General features: G+C 46.7%; 1 protein-coding gene across 2 annotated transcripts in view; it reads left to right on the top strand.

Annotated features, from left to right (window-relative positions):
* The first annotated feature begins 1,751 nt into the window (after positions 1-1,751).
* The window catches only part of LOC108786978, a 13,413-nt gene continuing 1,608 nt past the window's right edge, over positions 1,752-13,556 (top strand). Inside the window, exons 1-4 of one of the 2 annotated variants that reach the window (XM_018556408.1) lie at positions 1,752-1,927; positions 3,999-4,095; positions 10,445-10,603; positions 11,278-11,409. In XM_018556408.1, the coding sequence (XP_018411910.1) occupies positions 3,999-4,095; positions 10,445-10,603; positions 11,278-11,409 (388 nt within the window). In that variant the 5' untranslated portion in view covers positions 1,752-1,927. Of the gene's footprint in view, positions 1,928-3,998; positions 4,096-10,444; positions 10,604-11,272; positions 11,410-13,556 lie in introns of both variants that reach the window. The other variant, XM_018556407.1, reaches the window with a different exon arrangement.

The raw sequence follows: 13,556 nt of genomic DNA on the forward strand, positions 1-13,556 counted from the left end.
GTTGGGGTAGAGAGTTCCATAGGATGGGAGAGGCTCTAGTGAAGTTCTGGAGGCGAGCATGGGAGGAGTTGACAAGGGAGCTGGAAAGCAGAAGGTCATTTGAAGAGCGGAGGGGACGATTCAGACTATTTCTGAGCTCTATTGGCGACCTTCTCTTTATCAGGAAATCACCAGCACTCAGTAGTAAAGATAAAATATGTCCCTATTATTGGACAGAAAGCGTCACAGACATCCAAATAAACCGACGTTTCGGGGCCGCGCAGGGTCCCTTCCTCAAGGCAGAAAGATGTGACCATCTGTGTTTGCACGGCGCCATCCGTGGTAATTCATCACTGCGAGCACCACTTTTTTTCTTATCTGGCCAGGACTGCTGTGGGGCGTGCGGAGGGTCTCCCCATCGACTTACTTCTCTCTATCGGGGCTATTCTCAAAAGGGTGAAGAGTTAGGAGAAGGCGGGAGGAGAAGTGAATGATCTAGGACAACATAGCTGAACTAGGAAGTGAGCTGAATTGGAGAATTTTTTCCAGTTCAGCTATGTTGTCCTAGATTGTTCTCTTCTCCTCCCGCCTTCTCCAAACTCTTCACCCTTTTGAGAATAACACCGTATGTCTCTACGTTTCTATAGGCCATTGGAATGAACCATGACACTCAGTGAGGGGGACCAACAATCTGACACTCCCGGAAGCGTGTCAGATGAAGAATGTGAAGGTTGGCGGTGTGGGCAGCATAACAGGTAGGTATAATGTCTCTACCTTTCTTCTACATTTTAATTTAGCAAAAACGCCCCTTCAGCTCAAATAATTCAGTCGTGTTAATGTTTTAAAAGCCGTCTTCCATTGTACAGATGGACAGTAAATATAAATAAACATGGGGGCAGCCATATTTGCTCATTAGATATGCAGAATCTGCTTAGAATTGCTTCAGTACAAGTTAGGTCTGATGGACTGAAATAAAAAAAAAAATCAACCACCCCGTGTAGTTTTATCTCAGCGGCTGCGGTTTGGAAAGGCTGTGTGACTTTTGGTGAAATACAGGGAACTTCCAGCTGGCCAAAATCTGATTAAATTCAAGCCACAGGTGGCCCTTGTCGGTACCCCTGGGCTACGCAAAAAGTCCAGGGAGCCGAGTGGAAAATTGTCAGCTCTACAGTGTATTCAGACAGCCGCGGGTGAATATATATATAAATATTGGGAAGATTCCTCCGTCCATGCTGTTTAATTGACTGATTTCTTTTGTTCGGTTCACGGGGCTGGAAAAAAAAAAAGAGATATGTATATGTGTGTGGCTAGTTTAGGGAAGAATCAGCATCTTTACAGTACCAATAAAATAAAGGGGTGCAGTTTCTATCTTAATACGATGCTAAGATGGATGCTCCACAATGATGTCATGGCGGCAAGTATCGTCCCTTTAAGACAGACCATCTGCAGTGCAGTCCATTCAGCCACCCTCTTCCCCCCGGGATCAGGACTTTATCTTGCATAACATTCGCTTTATTGACCTGATACATTCTATCAAAGATATTATGCTGCATATCCGTATTATAAATAATTCTTCATGAAAACCAGGTCAGGTTTGAATTTTTAGCTGCTATTACGGGAAACTGGACACAAAGGACCCGTCACAGAACACAGCTAATTGAATTTACTTCTGCGTCACCGAAATGTAACTTCAATAATTCAGATAGATGGCAGTAATGGGAAGCGGGGGGGGGGATGTAAATCATGAATATAACATTTTCCTCTTCTGTCTGATTTCCTGCATCTAACAGGTTAAGGGGGGAGGATGGACTAAAGGCGTCCCTTTCATGCTGCGTGTCCCAGAATGCCCTCCTTCTGGCTTTCTCTCAAAATCTGAGTCTGGCTGCACTCCCAGATCCTGCGAGCCCTTCTCCATTTTGCAGTCCGTGCAGCTAAAAGCCCGGTCACCGTAAGTATTGTGGCTGCAAAGCCTAGGGGGGGTCGGGTGTCCCCTAAAATTCGCGCTGATAGAGGTTCTCGCCCTAAGAGTTGGGGGAGCTTTGGGACCCAAGGGATTACTTTTTTGGGTTATTTCATGGATTGGGACAAGGCTACCCTTGTCCTGGTCAGACCGTCGGTCACTCTGCACACAAAGCCCCTTTGATCTGGAACATGGAGGGGCTTCTGCAAAAGCGAAGGCTGGAATCTTCCTCTCCGCAGCAATCCGCTAACATCTACTGACAGTTTTTTGACATTTTGGTAATTTTAGTAAACTTTACTAAAGTGTAAAAAGTATTGAATCGAAATACTGTATTAATACATAGAGTATTGGATAACAATGCAAAAAAAGAATACCCAAAATGTGCCCACTTTCCCATAGAGCGAACACTTTAATTGCTATAGAGCGTGGAAGGAAAAAGCTGTAGTCATATTTGTCTGTCGGGTTCAGCAGTAGACGTCCTGTCCTTTCCCGGCTCCCAGAGGTCAGAATAATGAAGTGTTATGAAGTGAAGCACCGGCGCCAATTCATGGACCTGGCACGAAGGCAGCGCCACGCTCAGGCGGGGAGTTGTGTCTGCTGGGAACAGATGATGGGAACAGATAATTATTCCCATGCTACAGGCACCGAGTACATGTCCCCAAACTCGATGACAGGTGATGCAGGAAGGAACAGCGCTGAACAAAGACTATAAATTATAACATGAAGATCGGGAACAGAATGTCTTTGTGCCAGTTTGTTAGTAAAAGTGTATAGTAAGTGCAAACACCACAGATCCTGCTTCCTACAGTACTCCATTTCGGCCTATGTCTACTGGCTGCTAGAGGTCATTGGCTGGCTTATGAAAGTACACTAAAAGGTACATTTTAACATGAATACACCCCTACTGCCCTCCCAGTACTTTAAATTGTTCATCCAGGCGTTTCTACAGAGTGGCAATCTACACAACACAGGTCAGTAATCTGGGAACCCCTGCTTGTGATGCAGGGGATGAATTCCCAGATACGCCCCCCAGGATCCTTGCTGTTATTCTCATATACAACGTATGATGTGAAATTTGTCAGCACCAAGATGCTCTTTGCAGCCAACAATCTGACAGAAATTGTCGGAGTAATAGGCGATATAAGGAGCATAAGGAGTAATACAGCACAGGCCGCATGAAGCACACTCGCAGTGACCCTGTGAGATCCTCTATAGACTCTGTCTGCAAGGGAAGACATGGAACTTTCTAGGGTGCTGCCATGTTTATTGGCTTGTTGGAGTTTTGCTCACCCCGTCACATGCACCCCTTCGGGAGACTACAAGCAGCCGGCCCTTGACAGGAGTTCTTGGTAAGGACCATTCAATATTGCACTTTCATTGTTGCTTCCCCAATTTCATTGCGGAGATATTTCCTCACTTCCTAACCCGGTGATACCCATATAAGAAATGGGGTTACCCATATGAGAAATGGGTTTGCAGTCATCGGAGGAAGGCAAAGACAGCAATTAAAACCCTTCTTCTAACCCAGGGGTAGCCAAACTCCGGCCCTCCATCAGTGGTGGAACTACAAATCCCATGAGGCATTGCAAGATCCTCACAGCCACGTCTCCCGGAGAGAGATGCATCATGGGATTTGTAGTTTCACCACAGCTGGAGGGCCGGAGTTTGGCTATCCCTGTTCTAACCCCTTCTCACTCTACTAAAAATGGGCAATTGGAGAGATTTCCTGTTCGTTTCTGTCCAAAGAGGAAGTGACGGGAAATCTTTCCGGCAGGCACGCAGACAGCAAGACGAACCTGCAAGAGGCCCTTTCCAGCTCTATCCAAAAATCTAATAAAACGTTTAGGCCAATGTGAATGGTACATCTTGGGTCCAAATTTGCCCATTCCTGTATTTCAACCCCTGCATGCAAGACTTGCCGGTGCTGCCCACTGCAAACAATCCTATTCTCATTTTCTGTGTGGTGAAGGCAGAATCGTCTTTTATTGGGAAATTCAGACCATTCTGGTTTTTTTTCCAGGCACGAGACCCGTTGTGACTGTTCTGTCTTCCTTTGCAGATGTTATCGGTCCTTGCACAGAGGTCGCCCCTTGTGGCCAAGTTGAGGGTTTTGGGAGCCGCCAGCGTACGAGCGGCTCACAGCCACGAGAGCGCAGGTGAGTGCTGGCAACCTGACAGAAGAGTAGAGAGGGTGACAGGGCCTGAAATAAAGTGTGAGTCACAGAATGAGTTAAGAAGGAATGTGACAGAGAAAGTGATATACAAGCCTGAACGAGGTGACCGCCTCCTTCAGCAGAGTGAAGGTCACGGGATCCAACAGGAAAAGGACAAGGCAGGGGACAAGGATCGATATTTATAGGATAGAGGACAAGGTGACATCATGATGAAGTCACCTTGAATAAACAAAACTGAACACAGAATGAGGTGAGAAGGATTTCCTGTGCGAGAATAGTAATTGCAGCTGTATAAAACAAATGGCGCAGACGATACATAGTATTTGAGGTTGAATAAAGACGTAAGTCCATCAAGTCCAACCTATTGTGTGTATGTGTATGGTCCTACTGGTGTGTGCGTATCTATCGGTCCCTGTATGTTCTCATTCTTAACAGTACTTGTACCCCTGTATATTACGGTCCCTGAGGAAATCGTCCAATCGCCTCTTGAACGATTCCACACTCTCAGCCGAAATCACAGCATGTGGCAGCGAGTTCCGGACCCTGACTGATCTAACCCGAGAAGAAACCCCTTCGCCCCTTGTGCTGACATTTCTTTTCTCCACCAATTTTAGGTGGTGGCCTCTCGTCCTTGTCATGGAGTTAATGCAGCTCACAATCGCAAAGAAACCAGCTTGCAGCTTAGACCAGTGGTGGCGAACCTTGGCACTCCAGCTGTGCCAAAACTACAAATCCCAACATGCATCTGCCTCTGGGAGTTATGTCTGTGGCTGTCAGAGCCTTGCAATGCCTCATGGGACCTGTAGTTCCAAAACAGCTGGAGTGCCAAGGTTCGCCACCACTGGCTTAGACTATAGAGGTTCCCTGGTTAGATCTATAGGGAGCGGAGTTCTACTTTCATTCTTAGAGGTTTGTAGACACTTTTTTATTCTTGGGGGACTGATGAATGGTGTCATTAAAGAATAAGTAAAAGATTACCTGACAAACCTGGCCATTTCTATCATCTTAGAGTCCAAAATTCTTAAATGCAACTGCCCGGCTACTCAGCGATGGGGTTTCCATTGGAAATTCGAGTGCTGGAGATGCAAACACTGAAATCCCATATACGTTTTCACGTTTTGATGTCATTTTAAGGCTTGCAATCTTTTTAAATTGTCAGCTTTGATTCAAATAATTCCTGATGATCCTTCTACAAAGTTCCTTGTTCAGGCACTTCCTGTTATGGGGTGACGACGGTCTTTGAGTCTTGCTCACCCCATCACATGCACCTCTTGCGGAGACTACAAGCAGCCTGTGCTATTGCACAGGCACGGTCCACCGTTGTCACAATCAGGAAGCCAAAGTAATGATGTGCAGCCGACGCTGGAGCTAGAACATGTAGACAGGAAGTGGGTGAAAGAGGATGCCAAAAAAAAGAAAGAAACTGAAATAGAAACACAATTGTTTATGATACACATTGCTTTATCAAACTAAACTTCAAGTATTTAGGCTTTAGATCTACTTTAAAAGGGATAGTCCAATTTTTGCAACAACAACAAAAAGTAAATTCACACATATTAATAAAAAATAACATTTGCATTATTCATTTTGTTGGATTTACCCGGGAAGCATTGCAACGTTTAGATGGTAAGGCCTCAGGGGCAGGGCCCTCCTTACCATCTTGTCTTCAATTGTATTGGGATTGTAATGTCTTCCTTATATTGTAAAGCGCTGTGCAAACTGTTGGCGCTATATAAATCCCGTATAATAATAATAATAATAATAACTGCGATCAGTGGAAACAATGTTCTGGCTCCTGCAGGCTCGTCCTCCCAGCCCCTGATTGCCCCGGATTGCCAGCTAAGGGATGCGAGGTATGAACAACTTCATTGCACTTGTTCCCCATTAACAACTACAAGTCCATCTGCTGCAATGGCAGACGGGAATTGTAGTCTCTTCATTCACAGATCCTATGAAAGGATCTGTAAATGGATGACATGACTGTGATGGGGGACCCCGCGATCAGGGCCGGATTTACTCTCTCTGCTGCCCCAATGCAAGGTTCCTCAATGCGCCCCCCTGTATGCAGAATGCATACAAGTGATCTCGGCGACATCGCCCAGATCACTTGTACAAAACAAGTGGCGGCTTCCACGGTGTACCTTCCATGTACCTTCCATGACAGTCCAGTCAGCTGCCTTTAGAATGAATGTGTACTGTCTGTGAAGAAGAAGGCCGCTCGTGGCTGGACAATAAAGCTGGGCTACAATCAGGGCCGGATTTACTCTCTCTGCTGCCCCAATGCGCCCCCTGTATGCAGAACGCATACAAGTGATCTCGGCGACATCGCCCAGATCACTTGTACAAAACAAGCGGCGGCTTCCCTGCTGTACATTTAGCTCTGCTTGCCCCAAGCAGGGCTAAATGTAGAAAACAACTATCCGCCCGGCGCCCAGAACTACATGTCCTGGGCGTCGGGAGATAGGAATTCCACACAACTGCTGCCCCTCTACTCCCTACTGCCCAAGACAGAGCCTCGGTTGGCCTTGCGGGGAATCCGCCCTGCCCGCGATTCAGGTGAGTGGAGGGGTGGGTCGGGGATATAACAATGTATATATGGTTTCAAAAGTAAACTTAGCCTTTTGTCATTGCTACCACTATAAAGTGTGCCGCTTTCCCTATATTTAATAATCTACATCACTCTGTATCTAGAAAATAATCTATCTTCATTGTTAAATATGTCTCCTTGACACAATAAACCTTGAAACACTGGCCGATAGAACAAGCGGGGGAAATTTAGCTGCACGCCGAATGAGAAAACTCCCTAGAATTACCAGGCATAACAAACCATATCAACTCCATGGAGTTAAATTGAGGGAAATTCCAAGGTCACAAGGTGTACAGGGAAAGCCACTGGGAACACACAACTCGAAACTGATATTTAAATCCTACCTGCTCATAATTTCATGGAAGCCTTGCTGTAGTGTACTTCTCCACCTCACTCCACTGTGTCTGTGATCTGAAGATCAGGGAACCCCTGGCCTGTGTTGCAGTGGATGGTTTCCCAAACATGCCTCCTGCAGGCTCCAAGGGGTCTCTAGCATACAGAAGGCCTAATGTAAAACAAAATGTGGGAGGATTAGTAGATTGCAGATATAAATATATAATTGACACAGTTGAAGGGTTTGCTGAACATCATTTGAAGCTGTCTGGTGTTAACTGTTGCCAGGAGTTAGCTTCAAGTGGTCAGTCCACCCAAAAACATCTCAACATTTATTTTGGGGGGAATGTCAGGGTACATAAATAGCCCCCTGGTCCTTTTGGGTTTTATAGGGATTCTAGCAGTAAGATCTCCTGCCCATTATTGCCCACTGCTTCTCTAAAGTCTCTGCAGCGTTGTTCATGCCGTAATCCAGGGGTGGGGAACCTCCGTCCCTCCAGCATGAGGCATTGCAAGATTCTCGCAGCCGCGGGCACGACTCCCAGAGACAGATGCATCATGGGATTTGTAGTTTCCCCACAGCTGGAGGGCCTGAGGTTCCCCACCCCTGCCATAATCAAGCTAATTCAATTAGTGGAAAGTCCACCCAAAAACATTTCAACATTTTGGGGGGGATGTCAGGGTACATAAATAGCCCACTGGCCCTTTTGGGTTTTATAGGGATTCTAGCAGTAAGATCTCCTGCCCATTATTGCAAGCAATACCCCTGCTTCTCTAAAGTCTCTGCAGCGTTGTTCATTCCGTAATTCAGGGGTGGGGAACCTCCGTCCCTCCAGCATGAGGCCATAATCAAGCGAATTCAATTAGTGGAAAATCCCCAGAGGGTCAAGAACCACTTTAAGGGCCATAAAGGGAGAAGGTAGAGCTGGCGTGAAAGTAAACTTAAAATCTAAAATAAGTCCTTCTAAGACTACCCCATCCACATGGTGACAATGCTGTAGTGATTCCACTGCAGAACAAACACCCGTAGTCACCCTGTCACAGGAAGTGAATCATTATGGATCTTCTGAAAGCATCAGCAGGAAATAATAGCAGTCATTTACTAATTTCAGGCACTTAGAAACCACGAGAGAGACGTCTCACTGTATGCCTTTGTCGGCGCTGTACTGCTACTGACAGAGGCACCACTGCCGTTCTCTGTCACCGACAAAGGCATCCATTGAGACATCTCTCTCCTGGTTTGGATTTACTTTTCCAGCAGCACTACTCTAAACCCACCTGACACTTAGCTAAATTAGTAAAGCCCCGATGAAGGGAAATGTTTGGGCCCCCGAAACACATTGGCTGTCTTTCAAGTTGCTGTCTCTATGCATGCCTTTATCAGAGGTAGTGAATGGCAGTGGCACAACGGTGATGACAAAAGCATTGAGACATCATTCTCCTGGTTTGGATCGACTTTCCCTGGAGCCCCACTCTAAGCTAACATTGGGATACATTAGTAAAGCCCTCATGAAGGGAAATGTTTGGGTGTCTTTCAAATTGTTCTCTCAATGGATCAATGGATAGCTTACTCTCCTGGTTTGGATTGACTTTCCCAGGAGCCCTAAATTAGTAAAGCCCTGGTGTATAGAGATGTTTGGGCCCCCGAAAAAGGTTGGCTCTCTTTCGCATTGATGTCTCAATGGATGCCTATGTCAGCAGCAGAGAACAGGCGTGGTACCTGGGTCAGTGGCAGAACAGTACTGACAAAGGCATCCATTGAGACATCACTCTCTAAATGAGTAAAGCCGCGATGTAGGGAGATGTTTCACTCATGTATCACTGGCCCCTCCCTTCTAGATTGTAAGCCCTCAGGGGCAGGGCCCTCCTTACCATCTTGTCTTGAATTGTAATGTAATTGTAATATCTTCCTTATATTGTAAAGCGCTGTGCAAACTGTTGGCGCTATATAAATCCTGTATTATAATAATAATAATAATGTTTGCCCCCCTTCCCGAAACACTTTGTGTGCCTTATATGTTTTTTCTGCCATCATTTGCGGAATAGAATGTAATTCTGGAAATGAATGAATGTATGTTTGGCGCTTTCTTCAGCCTATTCACAAATTGATTTCTCAGTTGGGGTAAGCTCAGGGTCTGCTGAAAACCAGCCAGTTGGGGCTTTCAAGGACTTTTCGGTTCTGCTGGTTGGGGGGTCTGTATCCAACACTTAGCTCCCACTTTTCCTTAGTGTTACTGCTAGTGACAGGCTGTATCATATATTTCTTTTTCTTTTAATTTTGCCATCACAGGCAGTCCCCGAGTTACATACATCCGACTTACATACGACAAACAGAGGCTATTACTGTACAGCAGGGGCAGTTGTAATGCTACCTCGCTCGTGTTGACGAGGAGTGCCCGCCCTGCCTTTTTGGGTCCGGTTCGTAGTACTGTATGTACATTACAGGAAGTTGGCTCTTGTTAGACGTGCAGACGAGAGGTGCCCGCCTCTTCTTCCGGACCATTGTGAGGTTTTTACTGCTGTCTGTATCCTCATTAGAAAGATTTAATCTCACTTCCTGTTCTTGAGACAACAGGAAGTGAAAGGAAATCTACCCCTAGGAAGGGGAATTCAATTCCTGTAAGAGTTATCATGGGAAAAAGGTGTCTCCAGTGAAGCTTTAGATATAAAGGATGTCACCAACACACCAAGCTGTTGTGTTCAACAAATGTTCATTCAATAGCAAGTACTTTCGGGGCCTCGCAGGGTCCCCGTCATCAGGCTCAATCCATGCGAGGCCCCGAAAGTACTTGCTATTGAATGACATTGGTTGTCATTAAAATGAACATTTGTTGAACACAACAGCTTGGTGTGCTGGTGACATCCTTTATATCTTCAGTATTTCACAGTGCCACCGTGGTCACTGCAAGCACCATTTGCATAAATCCGTTAAGGAGAGCAGCAAGATACCTTCATTTTTCCACTGAAGCTTTATCACCAATCTTTGATTCCACGACAACCTAACATTTCCAAAATCCAATTGTCTCAGGGACAGAAAGTAAGGTGAAATCTTCTGAACAGGGGCGCATACAGCAAAACAAACATTACAGGGGGTTAACCCTTCCCTATGCTATCCAAAACAAGAAATAAAAATGTACCTGTTCGTCCTTACATACAAATTCTACTTAAGCACAAACCTACAGTCCCTGTCTTGTTCTTAACCCGGGGACTGCTTGTAGTTCTATTTAAAGCTGAAGTTCCCAACCAAATCAGACTCAGTCACTTTTTTCCTTTAAGGTTGAATTGTGAAAATCTGATTGGTTGGAAGAGCTCTTTCAGGCATCTGATCAATCCAGTTCATTGATTAACGAGCCTATAAAAGATTATTATGGAGAATTAAGGATAACGTAATGTTTTCTTTCTGTTGGACAGATGTCACACCGCATTACACAAAGCCGATATATTATGACAGCCGCGTCTTACCTTTACCCGAGATCCCGTTCCACGAGTCGCTGACCTCGCAGCAAGTGTCCCTTAAAGAGAAGGAGAAGGGGTCCTGGAAGCAGCTAAGCCAAGAGGAAAAGATATCACGTAATGTACCGCAATCATTTGTGCAAATACACAGGTTATAAAAGCAGGGCTCCACCCAAATCTTTGAGCGTCAGAAAGAAGTATTTGTTGAGCAGAATTACAAATCTTTCATGTATGTTTAAACTGTGCATTTCGCTGGTTTGCCTGGAGATCAGCTTTAAAAGGAAAACTACAGGGTCAGGGCTTTTCCCCATAGTTCTCCAAAGGGTAACGGGAGAACACAAACTAGCGTCCTCACGTCACCCTAAGCTCAGTATAACTACCACTTGCGGTATACTGAGATGCCGCAGTCGGGACGGATCCTGACATTACTGTCGAGATCCACCCAGCTGCGGGATTGACAGCTGGCTCTGCCTATCTAGAGGTAGAGCTAGCTGTCCCCGCCCGCTCCCCCGTCCGTTTCGCCAGTCAGCGCTGGAGGATAGGAGCGGGGGGAATCCTTGCAGGGAGCCGTGAGCGACAGTCACGGCTCTCTGCAGGGACAGGATAGAGAAGCGAGCGACGGTATGTGTTCGCTCACTTCCCGATATATTGAGCTGACGTGTGACAGTCTCATTGTCACAGGTCGGCTAGAACTATGAGGCTGAGTGATTTTCACTCCCCTCATAGTTCTCCTTTAACTATTCTTCAAAGCTTCCAAATTCTAACCGCTGCCTTCTTTCTCTCCTGTGCAGTATATCGGATAAAATTCAACCACACGTACGCAGAGATGAAAAAGCCTACCAATGAATGGAAGACCGTAATCGGGGGCATGTTGTTTTTCTTTGGCGTAACTGGTCTTATCGTCTGGTGGCAAAAAGTTCATGGTGGGTACCGTGGGACTGGCTGCTTACCCAATGCCGTTTAGGAGCAAAAAAAAAAAAATAGCTCATGTGGTATTAGTTAGTTGTTTTGATGTCAGTAGCCATGTTTGAGTACAATCAAGAGCCAAGTCTTTGACTACAGGGTCACAAGGTTTGTGGATACATGATCATCACTCCTACTTCATGGCCAGAAGAATGTGGACATCCATCCCTTTAAATAAACAAGTTTAGGCTTTTCCAGTTAAGGGTGCTGTTAATGGCAGCACATGCAAAGACACTTTAAGCAATTGTGGGCTTGTCATGTACCTGAGTGGAAACCGACAGTTGAGGAGGCTTCCCTTGCAGCTTGTGTCCCTCGACCCTAAGGATGGGGACAGAGGAGGAGTGACCGCGAGCTGCAGGTGTGCCAAGGATGTAGCAGACACTTATAGCAGGTATGACTGGGCAGGTCCAACAGGCACCAGAGGTAGACCCAGGGCCGGATTTCCCACAAGGCCCGGCCTTGGGGCAGCAGGGAGTAGAGGGGCAGCAGGGGTGTGGAATTCCTATCTCCCGATGCCCGGGACATGCAGTTCCAGGCGCCGGGCGGGTAGTTGTTTCCTACATGTAGCCCTGATTTGGGCAAGTAGAGCTAAATGTACAGCGGGGAAGCCACCGCTTGTTTTGTACAAGTGATCACGGCAATCACTTGTATGCAGCCTGCAGGTCTGCCATTCTCCATGGGGGGGGGGGGGGATGTGCATTTCGCTGGTTTGCCTGGAGATCAGCTTTAAAAGGAAAACTACAGGGTCAGGGCTTTTCCCCATAGTTCTCCAAAGGGTAACGGGAGAACACAAACTAGCGTCCTCACGTCACCCTAAGCTCAGTATAACTACCACTTGCGGTATACTGAGATGCCGCAGTCGGGACGGATCCTGACATTACTGTCGAGATCCACCCAGCTGCGGGATTGACAGCTGGCTCTGCCTATCTAGAGGTAGAGCTAGCTGTCCCCGCCCGCTCCCCCGTCCGTTTCGCCAGTCAGCGCTGGAGGATAGGAGCGGGGGGAATCCTTGCAGGGAGCCGTGAGCGACAGTCACGGCTCTCTGCAGGGACAGGATAGAGAAGCGAGCGACGGTATGTGTTCGCTCACTTCCCGATATATTGAGCTGACGTGTGACAGTCTCATTGTCACAGGTCGGCTAGAACTATGAGGCTGAGTGATTTTCACTCCCCTCATAGTTCTCCTTTAACTATTCTTCAAAGCTTCCAAATTCTAACCGCTGCCTTCTTTCTCTCCTGTGCAGTATATCGGATAAAATTCAACCACACGTACGCAGAGATGAAAAAGCCTACCAATGAATGGAAGACCGTAATCGGGGGCATGTTGTTTTTCTTTGGCGTAACTGGTCTTATCGTCTGGTGGCAAAAAGTTCATGGTGGGTACCGTGGGACTGGCTGCTTACCCAATGCCGTTTAGGAGCAAAAAAAAAAAAATAGCTCATGTGGTATTAGTTAGTTGTTTTGATGTCAGTAGCCATGTTTGAGTACAATCAAGAGCCAAGTCTTTGACTACAGGGTCACAAGGTTTGTGGATACATGATCATCACTCCTACTTCATGGCCAGAAGAATGTGGACATCCATCCCTTTAAATAAACAAGTTTAGGCTTTTCCAGTTAAGGGTGCTGTTAATGGCAGCACATGCAAAGACACTTTAAGCAATTGTGGGCTTGTCATGTACCTGAGTGGAAACCGACCGTTGAGGAGGCTTCCCTTGCAGCTTGTGTCCCTCGACCCTAAGGATGGGGACAGAGGAGGAGTGACCGCGAGCTGCAGGTGTGCCAAGGATGTAGCAGACACTTATAGCAGGTATGACTGGGCAGGTCCAACAGGCACCAGAGGTAGACCCAGGGCCGGATTTCCCACAAGGCCCGGCCTTGGGGCAGCAGGGAGTAGAGGGGCAGCAGGGGTGTGGAATTCCTATCTCCCGATGCCCGGGACATGCAGTTCCAGGCGCCGGGCGGGTAGTTGTTTCCTACATGTAGCCCTGATTTGGGCAAGTAGAGCTAAATGTACAGCGGGGAAGCCACCGCTTGTTTTGTACAAGTGATCACGGCAATCACTTGTATGCAGCCTGCAGGTCTGCCATTCTCCATGGGGGGGGGGGGGG

The sequence above is a fragment of the Nanorana parkeri genome, unplaced genomic scaffold (genome assembly GCF_000935625.1).
Source record: "Nanorana parkeri isolate BGI_ZX_2015 unplaced genomic scaffold, ASM93562v1 scaffold237, whole genome shotgun sequence".
Taxonomy (NCBI): Eukaryota; Metazoa; Chordata; class Amphibia; order Anura; family Dicroglossidae; genus Nanorana; species Nanorana parkeri.